This window comes from Ambystoma mexicanum, chromosome 12 (assembly GCF_040938575.1).
Source record: "Ambystoma mexicanum isolate Mex_15411 chromosome 12, UKY_AmexF1_1, whole genome shotgun sequence".
Classification (NCBI taxonomy): Eukaryota; Metazoa; Chordata; class Amphibia; order Caudata; family Ambystomatidae; genus Ambystoma; species Ambystoma mexicanum.
Window position 1 is genome coordinate 848064184 of NC_090936.1, and position 25301 is coordinate 848089484.

The 25301-nt window shown below is 42.0% G+C and overlaps 1 protein-coding gene across 10 annotated transcripts in view; it reads right to left on the bottom strand.

The window, feature by feature from the left end:
- The window catches only part of C12H12orf50 (chromosome 12 C12orf50 homolog), an 826751-nt gene that overhangs the window by 352738 nt on the left and 448712 nt on the right, over positions 1-25301 (bottom strand). For all 10 annotated transcript variants that reach the window (XM_069627751.1, XM_069627750.1, XM_069627746.1 and 7 more), the window contains one exon: positions 20890-21114. In XM_069627751.1, the coding sequence (XP_069483852.1) occupies positions 20890-21114 (225 nt within the window). The remainder of the gene's footprint in view (positions 1-20889; positions 21115-25301) is intronic.

The window sequence follows — 25301 nt, forward strand, 5'->3', positions numbered from 1 at the left end:
ACACGGTAAGTAGCGTAATAAAATAATAAATAATAAATAATAAATAAAAGGGCCAGCTGGTGGCAAGTGCGAGGTAAGTGCAGAGCAAGTGCTAGGAAGGGGGCTGTAGGGATACAGTGACAGTCCCACAGTGCAGGGGGAGCCAGGGAGGCAGTGCAAGTGGAGAGTGGCTGGGCCCTGGACCGAGGTCGCTGAGAGTGGCCAAGATGCAGGTTTAGTGCAGAATTTCAGTGGGGAGTTAAGCAGGTTTAGCAGGGGAGAGGGAGAGAAAAGGCAGAAGCGAAGAGGAAGGTTTTGAGGTGCTTCCGGAACCGGAGATGGTTCTCCTCAAGTTTCAGGGAGGCAGGAAGGCTGTTCCAGAGGGAGGCCCCTGCTGCGGAGAGAGATCTACCCCCAGCTCGTTGCTTCGAGAAGCGGCTGACCATGAGGGAGTTGGAGACGGATGAGCGAAACACGCTGTTCAACTGTAACCTAAGCACAGCATCACACACATATGTTACCTCTGTTCTTTTCTACTGTACCTGTCCTTATAATGTCATCCTTGTCTGTGACTGTTTCCGAGTTAAGTACCTTTAACAGCGCCATGATGACCCAGGGCCGCTGTGCGCTCTATAAATGCAAACAAATAAATGAAGATCCTGAAATGAGAGGGAGTGAGGCAGGGTCTGGTCGTTTATTATTTCTTACACCCCCCCCCCCTTTCCCTTGCGAGTTGTGGCAAATGTAACTGGGTATAGTCATTAGCAGACTGAACAGTTCTAGAGAGTTATGGGAGTTCAGCAACCACCGCAGCATTACCAACTAGGGTAATGGCTTGATAATTATCCAGCTCACGCTTAAGGTATGGGATCAGGCACACAAAATGAACATGGCTTGACATCCTACCCATCTCTGCTCACCCCTCTGCTACAGAATCTGTCCTTCAGACCTGGTTGTGTTAGGTAAGATTTTCATATTAATGACACATCCTCCTGAACTGTATCAATCCCCAAACTTGTTACTTTACTGGTGGATTATTTGTCTTTATACCTCAGTGAGTGGGAACCTTTTTTCCACACTCACAGATTCTGTCATTCTTTTTATGGGTGTCATTTTTTTAGACTGTACATAGTGTCTTTTTAATTCTATCCTCTTTGATAATTTTTGGCACATAATGCCTATTGTTGCTGGGTTGCCCTTTGGGCTCCCCTTTTAACTTTCCCTGGCTAGCCTTGTGAGAACTACAGTTCCCATGGGTAGAAAGGATCTTTGGATCCCTTTTACATTTTATTTGGTGAAACCAGCACACCCCACCTTATGTGGAGTGCTGGGGAGATACAATATATCCCCTTTCACACTAAAACTGTAACAATTATGTTACATGCACAAGCTTACCTTTAATGGCTGGTGGCAGTGATACATTTTACTAATTCTGTGCACCTTTACCGCAGGCTGTGTTCACAGCTGCAGTAAGGACGCCCAAGGGTGCTCATGTTACCAAAATGGCCCTGTCTTGTTTTTTCACAATTTTAGTGTTTCTTGTCCTTCCTTCCCCTGACATCCAGAGTGGGAAATTGTGTGATTTTTATTTTCAGCGGGAGTCACCTGGACTCCCCGCACAGGCTCCAGTTTGTCTGTGTAGGCAGGAACCGAGGGAGGAGTCCAGCACTACACAGCCCTTTCTCTTCCTCCTTGCCTGAATGGGGACAAATCCCAGTGGGGGACTGGCTGTCCTAATTGGACAACCAGACCGCCCCTTGTAAAATGCAGGGAGAGAATGCAGAAGTTGTACTGTAGTTCCTGTTAAATACTGCGAACCTGGAAGCTGAAGGCAAGTCACCCACTGGAACCAAAACTGAAGAGGATGAGGAAGGAACTGCAGCTGAGATGATTTCCAGTGACCGGAGAGCCTGCTGTGCAACCTGAGCCTACTGTAGCCCTTCCTTCCAATCAACCTTGGGACTCAGAAAATGACCCTGACCAAGAGCATGGTAACACCCAGTAGACTTGAGATTACCTGCATTTTGTGCCATCCCACGCCATGCTGCGACCTTGCGGTGCTGCAATACCCCAATACCCTGGGAACTCGAGTCATTGTGCGGTGCACGGTCTTCCGAATTGCGATTCACACTGAAACTTCGTGGGCATCCTGCTGGATCTCCAGAGGCACGATTCAAGTGTGAAAAGTCCCCTCACTGGAGTGCTGGGCCTTTGTAATGACGAGAATCGAACCAGCGATATTCTGTCTTCTTCTGTGCTCCTGAAAAGGCACCTAATCCACAGAGCCGCATCCAAATCTTGCCTAGAGCCTTCCCCGTTGATCCATTGATCCAAGGCCCTGTTTTCAGTCACCATGACAGGGAATACGTCGACCAGGTTTTTGGCTGCAGATGCTGAAGTCCTCCTGCTGCAAAATCTTCTTCTGTGCTGAGGTACTGTGCTAGCTTGGGTATTTACTTTAAGTCTCTTGTGATTCCTATATAGTTTTGGGGTGTTTTATGTGATTGGAAAGGCTTTTGTCTAGTTCACCCAGGCTCACTGCTGGAATCCTCCAAGGGTGTCTTCTGTGAAGCCCCTGGACCCTCAACTAACTCTAAAGTAAAAGAACTCACCTGTTTGAACAGTCTTCCTTAGGAACTCCTGGCTTTTGCTACTTAAGAACCTATCCTGACTCTGCCTGTTGGACACTAGACCCCAGTGACCTCTCTTCTGCCACTGAGAACACTCATGCTCCAAGAATAAGGGAACGACTTTTAAAAGATTGGGCCTTTTGCCTAGAAAAGAGAATACGTGTTTAAAAGTTACTTGCAAAAGAATTTAGTAGGTAACTGTAACTCTGAGAGTGAACAGTTACACAAGATATTACATAGCTTAGAAATGCTCTGCTATTCTGAAAAGTATATCTAAAGTTGTTTTACTTATCTTAGAAATGTTGTGCCATTCTGAAAAGTATATGTAAGATCTTTCTTTCCTTAGAAACTGTTTGCCATTCTAGCAGAAAGTAGATGTAAGGGTATAATATTCACCTGTGATTTGGTTGTGCCTCTTCCCAAAAGTAATGCTGTTGGTTTCACTTCACTATTCCTGTTAGTATAAATGTATGAGTGTTCCCCAACTGGTTCTTGCTTCCACTGACTTGCTGTTAGCCTATCCAGAATGCGTCTGCATTAGGTTTTACCTACCTAGATTAACCTTCTGTCATTTATAAAAAGTAACACTGGGTTTTGCTTTCCATGTTGTGTTTTAGACAGGCACAAAAACAGTCTTAGGTTTATACCTTCCCCAAGTTGCTGATAGTTCCTTGAAAGAATATATAGGTTTTACTTACCTTGAGTTAGCTGTGTGCCATCCTAAAATAAGTTACAAGAGTTAATGCTTATCTCAATCTGTGTTTCACTGATCTCAAAAGCACCTGTAATTGAGTATTACATCCTTAGGTTTTGTATAACTGTGTGTCATCACAAATGTAGTTATAGGTTTTTACTGTACCTAGAATAAGTGTTCCACTATTCACAATAGTTGTCCAGTTGACTGATTATGTGATTTCTTGCTGAGCATCACAGTACAACTATTAGGGTCTACTACCCTGCTATTACTGAATGTAATCTGAAAATAACCATTGGTTTTACTCCCCAAGAATAGGTGGGTCCCATACTGAATATGCTTAAAAAGGTTTGCCTTCCCTAGAAGGCAAACCTTCTAGGGAAGGCAATAGGTGTCTCAAATAAGGTTACATGCTTTGGTCTGTGTATATTCAAGACTTAACTTGGCATAATTGTATTTAAAAATAAACCTTTATTTGTTATAATACTTCTGCCAGTGTTTCTAATGATTCATGTGTGTGTTATAGATTCGTTGTACTGGTCTACAGCCCTCTCTCCCTCCTAAGATAAGCCTGGCTGCTCTGTCTACGCTACCAACAAACTCAGGAGGTACAGCCTTATACTGAGAGTGGAGTCTTGTACTGCCTCAGTTGAATGGTTTTGATTAAGTTGGGTAGAACTTCTGACAAACTTCTCCTACACTGGTTGGGATAAGGGACAATTTGACTGATGGATTCCAAGTGGGTCACTATGACTAGGGGATATGTACTGCAATGGAGAAATCAAATATTTTCAGACTTGTAAAGAAGGGTGGGGCTTGGAGGAGAGGGATATAGATTCATATTGCCAGGTCAGGCACTGGGCACAGAATACAACGATTATGATTTAGGGATCGAGGAAGCTGTATCCATTCAAAATAATCATTTTTAGTAAGGGGATTTGAAAGAGATCATTTCTTAAAAGTATCAAATAATACCAGATAAGCCACAATCCTCTATCTCAATCTATAGGTCCTAACAAGCTGAAGAATTAGGTAGACAATTTTCAGATGAGGAATGGAATCAGGCTCTCATGTCAGCATTTGTTTCATTGAGAAGCATACAGAGCCAAGAATTACAATAGAAATGTAACCATTGGTGGCATTAAAATACACTAGCATTAGACAAGACTGATAGGTGTTTGAGTGTTTGCAGGCAACTGGGAACTACCCTTCATATTTGGTGGAACTGTCCACAGTTTAGAAAGCATTGCTTTGATGTGAAGACTAGTATGAAGGGAATTCTGTGACTAGCAATATCAGATGATCAATTTGCCATTCTATTTCAGATCCAATGAGGAGACAGAGGAAAGATGAAAGTGGGATGTATATGTTGTTCATGCAATTACTCCTAAGTGCTAAAAGGTGTATAGTGTCATGATTCGCCATTTCAGCCCCTTCCTGACTACGTGGTCCATAAGGCATTGCTACATTCCCTCTAAGGCACACTCAACATGGCCGACGTTAGTGCGCGAGTACGGCGCTAGCGTTTCCAGGAGTTCGCCAGTCCCTTGAAAAAGGACACGCCCCGCGGCACTTCGCGTCTCAATGCTAGACATCCGAACTTCGGCAAGCGTGCTCGTATTTTCCTGTGCTCTTACCCTCTGTCCAGGATCTTGGAGCTTCTCTTTCCTAGTCTCCTTCAGCGCTCCCCTTTATCGAGGGCCTTTGCCATAGCGCTCGCTCTTTCCCTTGATTCTCCTGGTTCCTTCCTGGTCTCCTTCCTTCCGGGACGTTAGTTGCTTGTACTCCTTCCTGGAATTGAACGCAGACTCCTTCAGTCAGAATAATCTACACGCTGGCGACGGAGGATACTCGCCCGTGTCTTTACAAGTCCCGAGCTGTCCGGAAAAAGGAAAAGAACCAGTCCAAGACTTCGAAAGACAAACAGGTGAGATTTCAGGCTAAGTGTGACATATAGTGAGACAATGCACAAAAGAAGAAACCCTACCAGACATTGGGCCTCATTAGGACCCAGGCGGTAAGGGGTTTACGGCGGAGTAAACAGCGCCGACCCTTACCGCCTGATTCCGAGGTCCCTTAGCGCCATGGATTTTAACACCTGCTAAAAGCAGGTGTTAAAACCTCCATGGCGCTAAGGGACCTTGTTGTTAATTACGCCACCGTAATTTACGGTGGCGTAATTAACGCCTTCCCCACTCCCATTATGCCCTATGGGGCAAAAATGGGAATGGGGAAGGGTAAATGGGTTAATGGGGACTTACCGCCCCACTCACCTCGGAATGGGGCGGTAAGTCCGCCAACCACCATGGCGTAAACATAGTTTACGCCATGGTGGTAAAGGTACGACCCAGGCGGTAACTTACCGCCTGGGTCGTAATGAGGCCCATTAAGTGTTACCAGAAGGTTTGGGATCTCCCCAGCTTAGAATGGATGCTGGCACTGACTCCATGAAAGATGTCAGTCAATGGAGTTTGAAAACCTTCCATATCCTATGCGAAGGGAGACTGTCAAGAAGTATATATCCCAAAAAAGGCTTGAAATGCTCGACCTGCTTACAGACAGACATGTGTTTGATTTCGGACATGTGAAAAACCAATGATGGTGGTTTGGGTTAGGGGCTATCAAAAATGATAAAAGTGTGAAAGATCGGAATAAGAGCAAAAGATTCTTTAGCATTGCTTACTTAGGCAAACGGTTATAAACAATTTTTTAATTGAACCATTATCAAATTCCTAGTGTAAAACATGGCATTGTATGATTCTAAACAGACAAATAAAGAAATCCTGTTGCAAAAGTAAAGAAGTGTTCAGCATACAGATGTCTCAGTCTTTATGCTCAAACTTTGAAATCAAACAAGCACGAGAAAGAGGGATGAGTGGGTCATTCTATGTTTAGGTGTGGGAATGTTCATGTCTCCTACTATTCCTCGCCTCTCGGTATTCTTCCCAGCCTCCCTCCTCTAACACCTCCAGACATTGTTCTGATATGTATGTTCTATTTGCATGAGACCTGATAGAAATAGGATTACATATATCTCTTGGGGTAGAGGTACCCCTAAGGTGGACTTTTTTAAATTACAATTGGATTTCATTTCTGCTTGGCAGTTGTTACAGGGAAGCATGATGCCTCATGTTCTTAAGGACAGAAATGAGGAAGAGTAGAACTTAGAATAAAGACAATCCGCTTTAAGTAACTCAGGGTATCACAATCACTGCTATGTAATGGAAAGCAACATTTAACTGTAAAGACTTGCAAGAGCATCTTTCAAAGGTCAAAATAAACATAGTTGTAGCCCAAGTTTGCTTATTGTTTGCCGTATCTTACAAGGCACTATGGGTGCAACATATCCATAATATCTACATTTTACGTAGACTCAAATAAAACACAACTTGCACATTAGAATGCCCTTGTTTTAATAAACTAATAGAAAGCAAATCATTAACATTGGTCAATTCGTACCCAGAGGGTTGTGTCTGGCCTATCAGGAAAGCAGGTGGAATCTGTCAGGTCGCTGCCATTCTATTCACTCCCTGTGGGGAATTGCCATCTGGCAAGAATTTAGAAGTTCTGGCTCTGCTAACCAGACCGCCTTTCCCTAAGCTCAAGGTCAAAAGCATAATGACAGCTGTCCCCTGCTTGCTGAAACAGTCTTCTGATCTGCAGCATCTTTTCTCCAGTATCACAGAGCAGGTTCAATGGTAGCTGGCACATTGTTGACAGCTGCAGTGACTGCTAAGCCACTGATTTACCAAAGCCGCATTTAAAATCTGCACCTGTGTTCCAAAATAACATAATTATGATGAATTATCATCCTGATGGCAGTTTAATCTTTAAACATAAGCCACACCCAAGTTCGGTATGGTGGCTGGTAATTTGTATACTAATTAAAGCCACATCTTATCTGTATCATACATATGTCAACACTGTGAGCCCAAACCTGTCATGGGCATGCTGTGTGCATTTTGTCTAGACTGGATGTCTCTGCTGCAACCAGGAGGACAATAGCCATAAGGAGCTGTCCCTCTTTTAGTACTTTGTGTGGTCAGGTAACACCTCTTTGGAACAGGACAGAGCTCAGCAGGAGTTGTCTTGGGAAGCAGCATTCAAAGGGCACTGAGGAAGTGCGTGGAAGGGCTGTCTTGCTGTCGTATACTCTGTTCCTCCTCACTGCCACTGCTGCTTTATCATGTGGAGAACGGCATCAGTTTCAATTGCATGATCGGAAGCCCGCCCCCTGCCTGCATCACTGTCTTTAAAATACAGCAGTCACGTGCACCGAGGAAGTGCACTGAAGTACTGTCTTGCTGTCGGATACTCTGTTCCTCCTCGCTGCCGCTGCTTCTTTATTAAGTGGAGAACGTGCAGTAGTTTGAACTGCATGGTTGGTCCCCCCCTGCTGCTCACCCTGAACTGTATTTAAGAAGAATAGTTAATTGGACTTTATGACCACCCTGAAACATTAAAACATCTCACGTTATATTGCCCTGGACTAACAGATCTGAGAACTGTGCATCTGAGCAAAGTAATTAACCAATACGCAACACTATCAGGAGAAGAGCTTTGGTTGAAATTTGCAAATCCACTACAGAAAGACGTTTTTGGCCTGACAAATGTCCTACAAAAATTGGAAATCTTGTTATCAATGGAAAATTGAGAGATATTACCTCAGGAATCGGAAACTACAAAGGGGCAGAGATGTCGAAACAGCAACCTGAGAGACTAACTGAAACAACATCAACTGATGAGCATACAGTAGCTGTGACCAACATGGATTGGACTTTATTCCACCGTGAATAGCCTTTCTTTTTAGTCTGTTCTCCACACCTTTCTATGTGATGAATGGAACAAACTGTGCTAACTTGGGCCAATAGGGCTGTTTGCGAAATCTCTGCCTTTTGTAAATGTGTATAGAAGGGAAAATGTTTCAAAAAGTTTGTATAAACTAAATGAAATAAAATAAAAAAATTAAAAAATAGTTAATTGGACTTTATAAACATTTTTGTTTTGTTTATAGATATCCTTTATTTGTCTTTTTTCTTAATAGATCGGATGGCCACCACCCGCCCACATCATTGCCTTTAAAATACAGCAGTCGCACGCACCAGCACGCGCGCACTGAGGAAGTGTACAGAAGTGCTGTCTTGCTGTTGGATACTCTGTTCCTCCTGGCTACTGCTACTGCTTTATCAAGTGGAGAACATGCAGCATTATGAATTGCATGGTTAGTCCACCCTGCTGCTCACCCTGAACTTTATTTAAGAAGAATAGTTCATTGGACTTTATAATCATTTTAGTTTTGCTTATAGATATCCGTTATTTGTCTTTTTTCTTAATAGATCGGAAGCCACACCCCCTGAATGCATCACCGCCTTTAAAATACAGCAGTTGCATGCACCAGCGTATGCGCACCGAGGAAGTGCACAGAAGTGCTGTCTTGCTGTCGGATACTCTGTTCCTCCTTGCTGCCACTGTTGCTTTATCAAGTGGAGAACGTGCAGCAGTTTTAATTGAATGGTTGGTCTCCCCTGCTGTTCACCCTGACCTTTATTTAAGAAATATAGTTAATTGGACTTTATAATCGTTTTAGTTTTGCTTATAGGTATCTGTTATTTGTCTTTTTTCTTAATAGATTGGAAAGCCCCACCCCCTGCCAGCATCACTGCCTTTAAAATATAGCAGTCGCGCGCACAGAGGAAGTACATGGAAGTGCTGTCTTGTTGTCGGATACTCTGTGCCTCCTCACTGCCGTAGATGCTTTATCAAGTGGAGAACATGTAGCAGTTTGAATTGCATGGTTTGTCCCCCCTGCTGCTCACCCTGAACTTTATTTAAGAAGAATAGTTAATTGGACTTTATAATCATTTCATTTTTCTTATAAATATCTATTATTTGTCTTTTTTCTTAACAGTTTAGAAGCTCCACTCCTTGCCTGCATCACCGCCTTTAAAATACAGCAGTCGCGCGCACCAGAGCGTGCACACTGAAGAAGTGTACATAAGTACTGTCTTGCTGCCGGATACTTTGTTCCTCCTCGCTGCCACTGCTGCTTTTTCAAGTGGAGAACATGCAGCAGTTTGAATTGCATGATCGGAAGCCCGCCACCTGCCCGCATCACCACCTTTAAAATACAGCAGTCGAGTGCACCGAGGAAGTGCACAGAAGTAGTGTGTTGCTGTCGGATACTGTATTCCTCCTCGCTGCCGCTGCTGCTTTATCAAGTGGAGAACGTGCAGCAGTTTGAATTGCATGGTTGGTCCCCATGCTGCTCATCCTGAATTTTATTTAAGAAGAATAGTTAATTGGACTTTATAATCATTTTAGTTGTGCTTATCGGAAGCCCTGCCCCTACCCACATCACCGCCTTTAAAATACAGCAGTCGTGCGCACAGCAGAGTGTTTACTTTAGTAACCTCCATCATATCCTTTAGTACTCCCTTAGTACTCTTATCGATTGAACATATACTGAATATGCTGAATAGAGCCACCGAGTGAATAGCTCTGCCGGCACACAAGCAGAGAACTACAGACGTGTAATACGGTGCTGCATATCCCTCTGTAGTATATTACTAGGTAACACAGTAATGCTGATAATCTTTATTATTTTGTCTGAAAATGTCCGAATGAGTTGAATAGTGTTGGGCTGGGAGGCCCACTGTTACAACACGTTTACTTCCATGGCAGTATATCTTATCTAAACTCATCTGCGTGTGCAGCGCCTTTCTTGCCTTATCGGTAGTGGAATTGGCTACACGTATTCGAAGTCATACACCAGTAACATAGTAGGTACTGCACAATAGCACCTTCTGAACTATTGTAATCTGTTGTTTAGTGTAATTGTTGTCCTGCTGGAATATTACACACACTCACTCAGTGGCGCCAACACTGAGATAGTAGAAGAATGACTTGGGGTTCTCCAATAAGTTGTTTAATGCTTTTTTCTCCAATAGTATTGTTTAGCAAACAGAAGGTGTCTGACAATTGTTGTAGTGTATGAGTGATAGTCTTTAGAGTGTATTCCTTGGTATCTGGATCTGTCTTTGTACTCCTGTTTTAAAAGCAATAATTTTGTAGAAACACTAGCTTAATTCCTCTGTTATGATGGTGCCTGAGATGTGAGAACATCGAACATAGAAACATTGTCGACATAATTTTCAACATAGCATTAGTAGTGTACACGTGCTAAGTACAAAGCTGACCAGTCTATCTCTAGTCACTGACTTCCCTAAACTAGGGAAGCTGTAGCAATATCTAATATTGCCTGCAATGTAGGGAATATAACTGAAAACATCATAGAATCACCTGAGCATGATTCCCAAGTGCCAAGAAAAGTTCCAGAGAACAATTTGATGATTGATAATCAACTTCCAGATACCTCCATTAGAACAGTCAGCAACAATGGTGGATTTCACTGGGTGCAACATAACTAAGCAGGCAAAAATGACAACTGATCCTATAAGCATGTCCCTGTTAACTTCACCTAGTCAACACTATCCACATCGTGGAAATCGGACCTGCATTCCTTAGGCAATCACAACAACTGGTTTGCATAAAAAACTAGGGTCAGGGAGTGAAAAAGAGACAAGAAAAGCAATTAGTGGAGCGACACACACACACACACACACACACACACACACACAGAGAATGTGCCTAATAAATTGAGTCTAATGACAAACAATTTTCCTAAGAAAGCCCAGAGCATACTGCTAAACGAGAATGACAAATTAGGCAAAAGACCTATCCTGCATGAAGTAAATGAAAGCGATATCTTGACAACTAAAGAACTAGAAATAGCCACCAGAGAGATTGAGCATGAACTCAAGAGGTGGTTACCTTGTTTGACAAGCAAGCTAATAGAGAACATCCTTCATATCTCCGCTGAGACATACAAAGAGGATGTACCACTTAGCTTGGTCCACCAGAGAACTCATAGTCTTTCCAACAATGTAGCTACACTACTACAAATTAATGGTCAATCCATGTTAACTACTATGCCCCCTTCAACTGGTAACATTACGACCAGTTTGCCAATGAATGAGACGATAAATCTAGAAGTAAATAGCAACCTTAACAATGCTGACATTAGTGACATGCCAATCCCACATCCGTTAGACAGTTGTGAGGTGGCTAGTAAGGATGAGAATGTTTATGACGCCTCTGATGACATAGATCAATCCAAGAATGCATATTCATTAGGTAAACCAACAAAAATTTTGTCAGAGCAACTGACTATAAATCTAGATGTATCAAGTAACAGAGTAGCCAGTAATGCTTCAAACGCTATTTCTGAAATCGTAGAAAATCATATATACTGATTAAATGGAACATTTGAAAGTTTAGAAAAGAAAATTGATGTGCAATCATTATTGCACAAAAGTATCAATCGATCTATACGAGTATGTAAAGATGCTGCATCAAATACAGAAGCAAATTTGGATGAAATTGGGTCGGTCCCCATAGCGAGTCCTCTGACCAAAACATGTCAAAAGACGAAGCCTAAACCTAAGATTGAAAAGAAAGTGCTATCTCCCAAGCATGTATGTTCTAAAAAAAAAAGCTAGGGAAAAAGAAAATACTTGTATACTCAAAGAAAAATCGAATGAGGCAATCTTGACGCCAATAAGTGGAAGTGGTAATGCTAGCAAACCTAATGATGAAGCTAAAAGGAGTAATCCTGATGGAAGTCTTGCTATTGGTACCTGGGCTGATCAAGAGGCTAGCAACTCTCCATGAGACCCCCTTAAAGTAATATTAAATCAGAATGACATCCGTAACGATTTACGAGAACTAATTAAAGAATCTTAGATAGATAGATCTAGCCACAGTGTGAAACAAGATAAAGTGGATGTGGTCCCTGTCATCGAGATGACCAGTTCAGGTGATGGTAGCTTATCCAACGCTGGTAATTGTAATCAAATGGGTAGCACTGGGCACATAGCAGCATGCTGCGCAGTGAGCGCTACAAAGCTCAACGATGATACCGCGAATGCAACTTGTGCCTTGCTGGAAATCAACAATACCGCACTGGATTTCCAAGATGTAAGTAAGACTGGAATTAACATCCAATTGGACACTGTAAAGGCATTAGAAATTAAGTTTGACTCAGGAATTGACAGTCATCCCGCATTAAATAGAACCACTCTTATGAGAATTATGAATACTATAATATCACTAAGAATGATCACACCCGATGATATCTTAATTGTGGAGCAGCTTAAAGACAGACATCAAGTAACATATCATGTATGGTTCAAATCTAATCTGACCATAGCCTATGTGTTAAATTATGAGAATTAACATTTTAAATTAGGTTTTAGTTGTAAAGAAATCGACATGAAGAAAAGCAAATATCCAAAAGTAAGTATGAAACCACAGAATCAAATAGCTCCTTCTACCATAATAGTAGATAAGAACTTAACTATTCTTTCCCCTCTGCCTCAAAGAATTACACCAATAGACAGATCTGAAGCTAGAGTAATCAACAAAGTAACACAAGTGGATGAACATTATAATAAAACTGGGTATGGTTACCCACTATTTTTAAAATTCACTTTGCAGGCACGCCACCATAATCACTGCCTAATGTGCTTATGGAAAACCAGAGGCTTCAACCATCTGTCGGCGAATGATGGGCTACTAGATCATATCGACCTCTTTCAAATAATAGCATTACAGGAAACATGGTTTACGGAATTGTGTGAGATTGATTGGTGCAGTACTCTCCAAGTGCTAGCCACTATAGGCGAAAAAAGTTGACTGCGAGGTGGCTTACTTATTTCTGTACACCATCCCTGGAGGTTGAGAGCAAAACACTCCTCTGCCATGGTACAAGCTGTTTTTAGTAAAAACAGAGAACATAATCTCCACTGAGATTATGATAATTAGCATTTATGCTCCTCCCAATAGAGTTGCCACTAAATCTAACTATAGACTTGTGAGGCAAATACTTGAATCAAATAGGCCGAACATTCCTGTGTTTACAGTAGGATATTTTAATGCAAAGATATATGATAACATCCTCTCCCCTCTCCATCAGTTGGACTCTGGCCCTTTGTCCAAAATGGAAATTGATTTGCATGGGTAGGCGTGTTTCAAACTGTTCACCAGTCTCAACTTCACCATGCTCAATGGTAATTGTAGTGGAAACTCTGGTAGATCATATACTAGAATCAGTGGTAAGAGTGCTTCCACAATTGATTATGTTTTTACCAACAAACTTGCCAAGATAATAACTACTGATATGTCTGTTATACATCGCGAGGAAAGCGACCATCTTCCTCTATGTGTTAAGCTAGATGTGGTGGTCAAAGATGCCAAAATCCTCAAGACAGGTGAGGCTGTTCTAAATCCCGGTAAAAATAGAATCAGCTGGAACTCAACTAACCTTGAAGTGGCAAACAACATTGCAACCAAAGAGCTCCATCTCTTTGTTATTAAATATTAGGCATCATATACTAACTGTACACTAACATGTATTTAATGACTCGAATTAGCGATGCTACTAAAAAAAAACTAAACATAATAATCCATGTGAACGATGGAACATGTCAGCAACAAAATATCTGAGATATGACCATAACATCCAAATAGCGAAAAATGAGATGAGAAAAGAAATAGCACAAGTCATAAATAAAAAAACGATCTAATTTCCTGTGTTATGATGTCCCGACAATGGTGAAAGATATACAAATTTGTTTCTGAAGCTTCCTAAGAAGATAGAAAAAGAAGCAACAATATCAATAATGGCTAACATTGGCATCTCATGCAAAAATAATAATAGCATGGGTATCTGGTCTACTCTCAGAGAGGCAACAAAAAATGTTTTATGATTAATAGTGTCCCTGATGAAAGCTGGCGAACCCATATCCAGAATTCCTTGGGAGCCACATCTCCTAGCAATGAACATCACACACAGCTGGAAGCCTCATGGTCCTGTAGTCAGCCAATTGAACAGATCTTCCTCATGATAGCCAAACTGCCATTGTCACGAGCAATAGGTCCTGACAGGTCCTGTAACACTCTGCTCAAGTTGTCGACTGATGTTTGGGCAAAAGCTCTGTTTCCACTATTTAATGCAATAGGTAGTAGTGGCCAAATATCTGGGACTTGGACAGAAAACATTGTACTTCCAGTTTTCAAAAAAGGCATATGGAAACTACCTACCAACTACAGATAGCTAGAAATGCTCGATATTTCTGCTAAAATGTTCGCATGTATTCTATTAAATGAGCTGAATCAATAGATTGATCATAATCAGATCCTGCGTACTAATTAGACAGGCTTTAGGATGAAACCCCAACACTAGCCATAATTTGATTTGTTTGGTATCAACCATTGCGTATGCTTAAGAGTGTCGTCAATTGCCAGTTTATGCACCCTTTATTGATTTGTAGCACAGCATTTGACACAGTCATGAGGAATAAGCTATGGAACAAGCTAGTGCAGTGGGATGTTCCTCATAGCCTGTTAAAAATGATTCAGCTGCTATATTCTGACACCAAGGTTCGAGTGAGAACCAACAATATAGGCCATGTTACTGATCCATTTCCAACAGTGCGTAGAGTCAAACAGGAATGTATATTGGCAGCAACACGTTTTAACTTATATCTAAACAATCTAGCAATATCTCTGAATCTCCCAGAGGCCCGTCCCGTTAAATTTGGCCCATTGAATTACAGCTGGTTAAGTTACGCAGATGACGTTTTGGTAGCGGACTACACACCTAAGGGCCTTTAGGTGCTCCTGGATGCCCTGAGTGAGTATGCGTCTATCAATGGTCTTTAATATTGAGAAAACCAAGATTGTGGTATATCAGGGTAAAAATAGGACTATGAAATAACTGAGTGCTATGTGGCAAATAGATGGGAAAGAAATATAACAGGTGAAATGCTACAGATACTTAGGCATCATAATAGACGAGAGGCTGAGCTGGGAACAACAATGGAAGGCTAACGAAACCAAATGTATGACTATAGCATAAGCTTCGAGCAATTTCATCGGCCGTCAAAGTGGTATTTCCATTAAGACAGTACTACTGCTGTACACCGCTAAGGTGGTGCCGTGCATGCTATATGGTGTCGAAGTATGTGGGTGCAAATTGATATGTGAACTAGGGAAACTTGAAGCTAAGATCTTTATACTACTGTTGCTTATTCCTACATCTCTCTGCATTGAATTTCTCCTGCTAGAATTTACAATTGTTAAAATCGCAGGAGTGTTTGTACATAGGTTAGCCATGATTTATGAGAAATTGGTACGACTCAGTAATGGAACTATTACGTGTGCCCTCATGCAATCCTTTGCTACGATGGAAAATCAGGCGCAGATAGGGACACTTGGCCGACTATATGTGAAGCACAAGACATGGATAAAAGAAAATGTGACCATAAAATCCCCCGTGTCCTTACTCCAGATAAAACACTGTTGTAATGAAACAATAAAATATCATTATAGAGAAAGAGAGGTGGTGAATCTAGCATCATTGGTAAATGGTGGTCCTTTCATGGCCTACTGGTTTGAAAGATCCAACCGAGGCACATACATTGATGCATATATCAATAGGGAAAGTTTAAGAAATTATCCGCTGTGCAAATTCAATTGTGTAGAAGTGCTGGAAATAATAGGGGCACGTATGCATCTAAAGCGCAAGGAGCAAAAATGTCGGTTATGTGGAAACAACACAATTGAATCAATAGAACATATATTGTGCAGATGTGAGTTTAAATACACTGAGACTGAGAACAATGCGAGCACATTCGAATAAGGGTATGGAGCTTTCTTTGACAGCGATATGGGTTGACCTGATTGAAGGAAATTATGCTAACTTAATCATGTGATGATATTTTATAAGGATAATATGAACATTTTTAAATTGTTTACTGAGTAATGTAATAGAATGATGGCAGGTGACGCTAGAAATAGGTTAGTCTCAATACATTTTTTGTGACATGTTACGATTATGTGTTGATGTACTATGCCACATGTTTTACTGTATGTGTTGTTTTTGTGGCTATATGCATTAAAAAGAAAAAAGAAACAAATAAGGGCATATCTGAAAAAAGGACGAGCCTTAAACCAGGGTGTAGCATCCGAAAGGAACTTTGATGTAATAGATCGAAGAAAGGGGCAGGGTTAGTGTAGCTAGAGAGAGCAGAGCACAGTTGGGGAAGGAATTCACCATCTTACTTTTCTCTGTACTTCTCATTCCTTCCTGGCTGCTATAGTACAAAGCACGTTGGGTATGAATCAACTAGGCAAAGACTACTGTCACATGGTCAAGGATTGAACCCATTAAAGCAGGCTTGCTTTCCCCCAATCCCATGGGGCCTTTTCCCTATAAAATACAAGGTATCCTACCCCTTCTTTGATTAATGTTTGGATTATCCAGGACTTGAGGAAGACCTCCTTTGGACCTCTTTTAGGAGAGTTGATCTTTCCAAAGCCCTCAGCCATTGTTGTGAAGGAGTGCTCCAAATCAGAGGCAAGCTCTGCTCCCTACCCACTCTCAGGGTACATTCAGGGTGTCTCTTGCTGGGGACCAAGGCCTGCCACTCTGTTTGCAAACCTCTCTATGACAGGGGAGGAGAGCCTGAAAGAATTAACCTTGTCCTAGAGCTCCCCACATTGGGTCTCACAGCAACCTGAGAGCCAGAACGACCATTATTCCTGCTTTCATTGCATCAACTGAATCAACCCATAGTTCAGCCGTGTTAACTGCACTCTAACCAGAAGGTTCCATCTGTGCTGCTTTAGGTACTCACTTGAACTACAAACTGCTGCTGCCGCACCTTCAAAACAGCTCGCCTCTGCATTACACCAGGTAGAGCATGTCACCTGCTCAGCTGAAACAACCAGCTTGCCACTGCAGATGACGATCCACTACGGCTTGACCATTGCATCAGGCCATCATGCTTACAGCTTCAAACCGCCGGAACCTCAACTCAAACTGCTGGAGCATTGCATCATTCATAGACCTGCTTGGCATTTGGACAAATACAACTCACCGCACACAAACCTGGTTAAACCCACATCTGCAGTATCTTGAAGCCTGGTTGACAACAACCTACATTGGAATCAGACCCTTTGAATTCAACCTGTCCTCCTGGTCCCTCAGTTCGTGCCCTAGAGACTTGTTAAATCCTCTTCGCACATGTGTACCACAAAATATATAATTTTTGAATTCTGTATTGCATTACTTGACTGTTTTCATCCCTGCTAAGTATCCAGATTGCTCCATCATTACATTCTGCAATTCCATGTCCGGATTTTACAAGGCTGGTTTTCATAGTGTTTTGGCAGTAAAGTGTACAATTGATTTGTGTAATAAAATTATACATTATGCATTTGTATAGATTAAACAAGGGTAGTGAGAACAAACATGGGTCGAATAGCCTGTTCTATGGAATTTCTCCAACTCAGGAGTGCCTACAACCACGTTTAAGCCCACTGCACCCTTCACAGAGGAGAAATATTCATTTGCATATCAGTCTGGCCCCAGCCACAAGGGCAGTCCAGCACCAAAATTCGAAGCAATACTCCTCACAACAAGAGTACCATCAGCAACCTCAGACAGGTGTTTCAGCCGTGTTGGGCCTCCTCAATGAGGTGATGCTGAGCCTCTCTAAGGCACAGTGAACGAGAGGTCCACGTCTGGATTACCCTGAGTTACTTAGAGGGCTCTTCACACAGGTGGCCCGCACTCCCTTACCGTTGCAGCCTCCATGGAAATAGAAAAGGGTCTTACTCTTGATTCCTTTTCTCATGCCTGCAGCCATCTTTTATTTTTATGGCAAATTCAGCAAAGCTAATATACCTAAAGCCCATCTCCCAGAAAGAAAAAATTATAAATGTATTTGCACCATGGAGAGAACCCCAGGATGCAAATATCAATCGCGTTTAGGAACAGACTGGCTGGCAATGGTACATTAGGCTTCAGCTGGTATCTTGGGGGGGAGGGGCAGCCTCCCAGCCAATGAGGAGATTCGGAACAGGCGCATTAACAGATGGTAATCCTGCCGCCCTATATCTCCTCAGGGTTGGAGGCCACCATCTTCCCTGCAGGGGAACAAGGTAAGTGCTCCCCCTCCTAATCCACACATTTACCTCCCTCACTACTCCCTCAATTACCTTCTTTTGGATCCTTTTTGGGTGCGCAAGCATTGGGAACAATTCTGTCCCCATCACGTCCGCTCCCGATCTGTGACACGCCGCCATGGATAGCGAGAACGGACTACATGTTACTCCCTTCACCCCTTCCTTGGTGGCCATTGGGCATTACTGAGTCAGGTAATGTCCCTGGGCCTTCATTAAAGCCCGAGCGTATGGTACCCAGGGCATTACCTGACTCAGTAATGCCCCTCCGGCTCAAGGCTTATTGCTTAAATAACCCATATTCAGTTGTATGCGCTATCAAAGGAAGCCAGCATATAGCCCATAACTTGTATTTATATTTATTGGTCTGGTCCAAAATGTGCTGCAACCAGAAACATCTGCAGAAGATGCAAACAGTAATCATGGCACTCTTGCAACTAGGTGCCTTTCATACCACAATTTGTTAGGAGGAAGAAAAAGTTGTATGGGAAGGAAAAATATAACATACAATAGGAACAATAAAACATCAAAACTGACACTAGGCATGGGGAAATAGAGAACTATGACAGTACAGTATTTGTGGAGGGCAATCAGCCTTGAAAGAGAGTTTGAATTCTCGAGGAATGGTAGTGTATAAGTCCTGCCTTGAAAGTGATGATGTTGGTGTTTTTATTTTATTTTAGGGGTATAGAGTTCCAGTGGTGAGGGCCAATTAGGGAGCAGAACCAGAAACAGGTGGCAGCAGTGGGTAGGCAAGTAATAGAAAGGTTGACAGTGTTTCTGGTGTATAAGTGTTGCATAGAGTTGGAGAATGAGATGAGTAAGTACAGGTTAGGGAGGTTACTCAATGCATCAATTTAATTAGAAGAACTTGAAGAATGATTTGTGCATTGAGAGCCAGTCGGTGGAAAGACTGTGGGAATATTTAGGAGGAGCATGGAAGGTTGTAGAGGGTGCATGTCATGTAAGTGACTTTATCTATTTTGCATATTAGTTAAGCAGAGCAATATCATCTGATCTATCACTCCATACCATGGCAATCACACCCCAAATGTCTAGGACAAGAAATAGGATGCTTTTAATTTGAATATTCTGCTGGGAAAATCACCCCCAATATTACATACAAATACAGGCAGCTTCTATACATAAAAGAAGGAAAAACAACCTGCCGGCTATTGTCTGAATAATATTCATATCCACAATAGACACAAACTTCATTTCATATAAAAACACATTTGAATAACTATTCTAGATAATATATATACAAATATATATATCTATATACACAAGACCAATAAAGTTATGGTGGGTTTAAAAAGGTTTGAAAAAAACCTTTAACCTGAAATGTGAAAGTAGGAATGTCCATTTGAGCCACGTCACACATTCCACAACGCCACCTGGTAGCCATCACTGGAAGTTCACCGCCAGTTCTGAGAGTCACAAAAGCAAAGCATGGTGGGTATGCAAATTAGCCCAAATGCAAACCTTTTCTCCAGGAAATTGTCTTTGTCTTTGTCTAAGAGAGCAGTACTACTTGATACATAGCTTAATCAACTCAAGACCACAAGGCAGTCAGGACAACTCCATGCCTGGTTTCACCCTTATTAGGGAGCATCAGTGCAGTGTAGTCCTGACAGCCTTGTGGTTGGAGCATTTGGCCATGTTTTCGCAACACCAGGAATGTTATCGTGGGTTTAAAAAGGTTTGGAAATACCCCTTCCACCTGTAATGTGAAAGTAGGAAAGTCATTTGAGCCAAGTCCCACATTCCACAACTCCACCTAGTAGGCATCGCTGGAAGTTCACCTCCAGTTCTGAATGTGTGAACAAGTGCTCGGTGGAGGCACAAAGTGCAGAGTTGTGTAATCTTTATGTATGGACATTGGTCTGAATTAAACATTTTTATCAGACTAAATGTATCTGTGATCGTGCTGACGTGTGTGTTGTGCGACCCAGGCATCTTTGGATGTCAGGTTCTGGGTTTTTGCATATATATATATATATATATTCATTGAAACACTTTTTTAAAGCAATGCTATGGTTAAGTTGCACTAATAAAAGCCTATCAAATTCAGGGTAAAAACGTTGTTAAGAGACGTTACGGTTACAAGTAAAATTGAAAAACCCAAGAAATGTGCCAGTTATGGCAATCTATTCAACCATAGCTCGCGCTACCACCATCAACTGCTAAGACAAACACCCAGGTCATCAAAGATGACATCGCAAATGGCTGATATGAAAAGAGATATTGTCTGGAAAAGTTTCAGATGTGTTTTACTAAGCTTGTCTATCTCACTTTAGAGAACATTATAAGACGTTTGGTTGTTTCACTAACATAAAGACTAATATCATGTAGCACTATGATTTCAGAATATGCTTATTTTGCTGTCCCACAAAATGGATTATTAAACTTTTCTTTTTTAATAAATGGATATAGCTTGAAAGGCATTTCAACATAGCAGTACATACATGGTTAAAAGAAATAAATGTAGATACCAACCAGTTGGTGCATCAAAGCTTGATTCCTCTGCGATCTTCACTTTCATATTAGTGGCATTTAATGCAGGTGATGGTTTATTTGGGATAAATGATTTCTGACGAGTGTTCCTCACAGCACTTTTCAGAGCAGGATTATAGTAAGGATTTGGAACTGTCTTGTTTTGATCGTTTCTTTCTTCAAATCTATGGCTACCTGCTTTACCTTTGGAGTTTCGGATAAGCACGTCTATAAGAAACATTCAATTATAGTGTGTCAATTGAAAATTTAAGCAAGTTCCACACTTGTTTGAAAGATTCAGATTAAATGTAACAGATTTACCATTGAAGATGTTAGTTCACTTGACAACCAGGGGTCAAGTCCTAAAATAAAAAGTGGGGGGACTCATTAACATACCAATTGAATGTGGCTTCACCAGAAATTACCATATCAAGGTGCCCTCTGAAAAAAGTGGGAGGACTCCTGAAAAAAGTGGTGCGAGTCCGTCCACCCATGTGCCCCCTCGACTTGAGCCCTGTCGACAACTCAACCAATTTAAAAGCATCTTCCATATTTTTTGGGGTATTACAATTGTCTTGTTCCTTGTATTAAATATGCCAATAAATAGTAAAAAGGATGTGAAAAAATGTAGGTAGGAAGGGAAGTAAGGATAGTAGAGTTGTGGGGAAAAGAAGAGTTATGACATTGCATAGGAGAAGGAGGAATACAAATGTAATTCAGCAAAAGAGTTGAGTCTAGGTTCATGCCACCAACAGGTAGGTTATGAGTCCAAGAGACTCTAATAATTCCAATGCATTAATATTTAGCCTTTTGTCTAGAAAGCAAGTCTAGTTTGAATGTCCAATTTTTTACATGCAATGTGGTGGCGACTGAGCATGTAATCAATCATTTAATTTCAATATGCTTTTATTTAGCAAAATGTCTAACAAGTAGTAAAAAGATACAATCAAATACAATAAATACATAAAATATCTTCAAGTACAAATTACAGACTATTAAACACCAGACACTACACATTCAAGGTGTCCAGACTTGTGCAAATAGGTAATGACAACAAAAGTCACAATGAAATCATTGCAAATTACAGACCTTAAAATTGGATACTTCAGGATAAAAGAAGCTTTATCCTATGGTATGAATTCCCATACAAATAATTAGTACCCGGCGAGGGTGCAATCAGAATGAAACAACCATTCTGATTGGCCCTCGCCGAGGTATTACCCGGCCGGAAATCCCTCAGTGGGATTCCACGGCCATTGTACCCGGTGGGGGGCGTGGCAGCCCCTCAGCCAATGAGGAGGCTTGAAGTGAGGCCTTCCCCGCTCTGAGCCTCACCACGGCTGAGAGGCTGCCTTCGCCCCCCGCCGGGGACTCAGGTAAGGATTTTTTATTTCCCTTTCCTCCCTCCTCCCTGCCCTCCCCACCCCACTTACCTTCTGCCTCCTTTGTCCCCGGTCCACGCCCTGCTCTGCGTCTCCACATGGCTGGAGGCTTCCATCGTCCCCCGCTGGGGACGCAGTTACTTTTTTACTTTTTTCTCGCCGTACTCCCTCTCAACCCCACTTACCTTCTTCTCCTTTTTTTTCAGGAGCGGGCGCGCTGGGAACGCTTCTGTTTCCAGTGCGTCCACTCCCGATCGCCGACATGGAAAGGGAAAACAGACTCTGTTTTCCCTTTCACTGCGGCCATTTTATTGGTTGTTTTTTTTATGTCCCGAAACATTTCGGGACAGAGAAAAATGCTTTTAGTGCCCCAGTCACACAAATCTTGTGGGCCGGGGTACTAAAAGCAATATGACCCTCGCGGCGGGGGCATTACCGACTCAGGTAATGCCCCGGGGCCCATAGTTATAGGCCCGAGCAAAGCAACCTGCTAAGGTCATATTGCTTAATTAGTAATAGCAAAAGTCGCAATTAATTAGTTTGCAGGTTCAGACATTTGTTCGGCATCCAACAAGGTACTGATAACCAAATCATTCAACACCAATCAACACCAGTTTCTGATTAATTTTCCTATTGTTCCACTATTATGGTTAAAGAAGCAGAGAATGTTGAACAATTTCTATCGATGTTTCAAATTTGGGAGAGAACCTTTTTTGCTGAATACCATGAATTCATCAAGCCTCTTAGCAGAAGAATACATATTCTCAACTAATGTACAAAGAACATGCATACTGTTACTCATTTTTGTCAAGGTAATCTTCATATCCTCGATTTCCTCTGTGAAGAAAGTATGAGTGTGCCAGTGAGCTACCTTTTCACACGTCATTTATAGTTTTGGTCACTTTTGATTTGTGCCTGTCTTTTATCAACCTCTTTGCGTGAAGGGTTATACTATAAGAGTTGTATTCTAGTCCCCTCAGGCCAAATCCTCCCTAGTTATTGTTTTCATGTTTAAACCAAGCAAGGGAACTCAAAGGATATCACCCAATACTTCTATATTTATTTAAACGTAAACGTGGTTGAAGACTCTCCTGAGTGGTGGTAATTCCATAGAACAGCTTATTTAACCCACATTATTTCTCAGTAGACGGGCTCCCACAATCTTGTTGCAATTGCAAAAATGTGGTCTTTCATCCTAAATCGAGGGTGGTAATCCAGAGGTGGAGCCCTTGTTCCATGTGTCTTAGAGAGGCTCAGCTTCATCTCACTGTCGATTCCCAGTCAGAATCATGCAGAGGTTGCTGGACCTCACAGACCCCTCCAGAAGTGTGCAGTGTGCAACTGCTTATTTTCAGCTACACTCATCACACATCCTAGGAGAAAGGAGAGTGAATAACAACCCTCACCACACAACCCTCTTCCCAGGCCTGTCTGCCAAGGGGCGGTTTGAAACTGGTCTCCCCCCGTGACGCTCCTTCAATTTACCAATGGTTATTAAATATCTTCCTTTCCCAACGAGGGCTCCAGCAGTCTGGCTCACTCACCTAGAAAGTATCGGCTGGACCCATCTCTCAGCGACTAGAGTCTCCTGGGAAGGGTCGGTTTACAACATTTCTCCAGCATGCTGTGAAGACTGAGTGGTTGAGAAATTCTTGTTTGCCCCGAAATACAGGGTCCATCAGTGTGCGATTTCAAAGGGTTACTTACCTGTGGCCGGTGGCCTATATATCATTATCGCTGTTGTATGGCTCACATTATATTGTGTCTTGCCTGCTAACCATTACCCCTGTCCTAGGGTCTCTGTCCCCCTAGTTCACCCCAGGGTGCCCACGCCCCAACTTTATCCCGCAAACTCCTCAAGCTGCAGCTGCACATGCGGTACATGGTGCCGCTATCAATGGTGTTTCGCCCTCTAGGTATGCTTATGTGGTAAAAGTTCAGCATAGTTAAAAGGCTCAAACTTATCATCTGCGGGAGTAGCACTCTGAATGGGGAGGGGGTTTCCTTGATAGCTACACAGTCATTTGAACTAGGCTGAAGAATGCCCTAAATAACAGTAATTCACATTAAAGAAACATAGATAATAAAGATGGGTCACAAGTAAGTATACAAGGTTTAGCATTAGAATGTGGCTGTGCAAGTAGACATCAATGTGTGCTTTTTAGAAACAAGTGTTAATTTCCTGAATTTTCTTAGAAGCTCAGCGGCTGGTAGCACATCGCAAATCCCACGATCCCAGGATCGCACGGTAGGAAGCAAACAATATTTGTTACTTTAGAGGTCATAAAACAGAGCTCATGGGTGCCGCGGAAAGGCAATGAATGCACAATCATTTTATATAGTGAGGGTGGGGTTGTAATGATATCAACTTTTGAGGCCCTGCGACCAATCAATACACGTACACGAAACCGATGTCAAAAGGAAGTACCCCTAATACCTCTTCAGGGAGTTCAGATGTTGAATCGGAAAGCGAGAAGGGAACACCAGGAGAAGGAGAAAGGGATAAGGAGCATTTTGGATTTATTAATCAGATCCCCAGGTATAAAAGAGGTATCAGAAATAAACAAGTATAAAAACAAGTCAGTTTTCAGCTACCCACCAAGCCGGACAGGGGTCAACCTACATCAGGAGGAGATGAAGGAGGGGGCGAGGTCAACTCAGGAAACCCCAGTGCACTAGAAGATTACAGGAGACTTACGAGGGCAGGCGCAAGAGAGGTGGCCAGGATGAGCAAATGAATAATCTTGTTATGAGCTTATAAGACAGAACTCTAACTGCAGATGAATATTCACTTTTGAACAAATGGTTGTCATTTGCAGCTACATCCAGGTACGACAACATAGAGATTCAAACAGACCTATTCAAATTTGTATGCAAGCTAAAACGGAAACAATTCTTTGAGACACAAGTATCAAGAACTTTTAACCCCACAGCTCAAATCTACAGAATTTTAATATCCATTGAGGACTTTGAAAATATTCATTTACTTACATCTTTGGAGGAATCAGACACATTTGAAATGAGAAATACTCT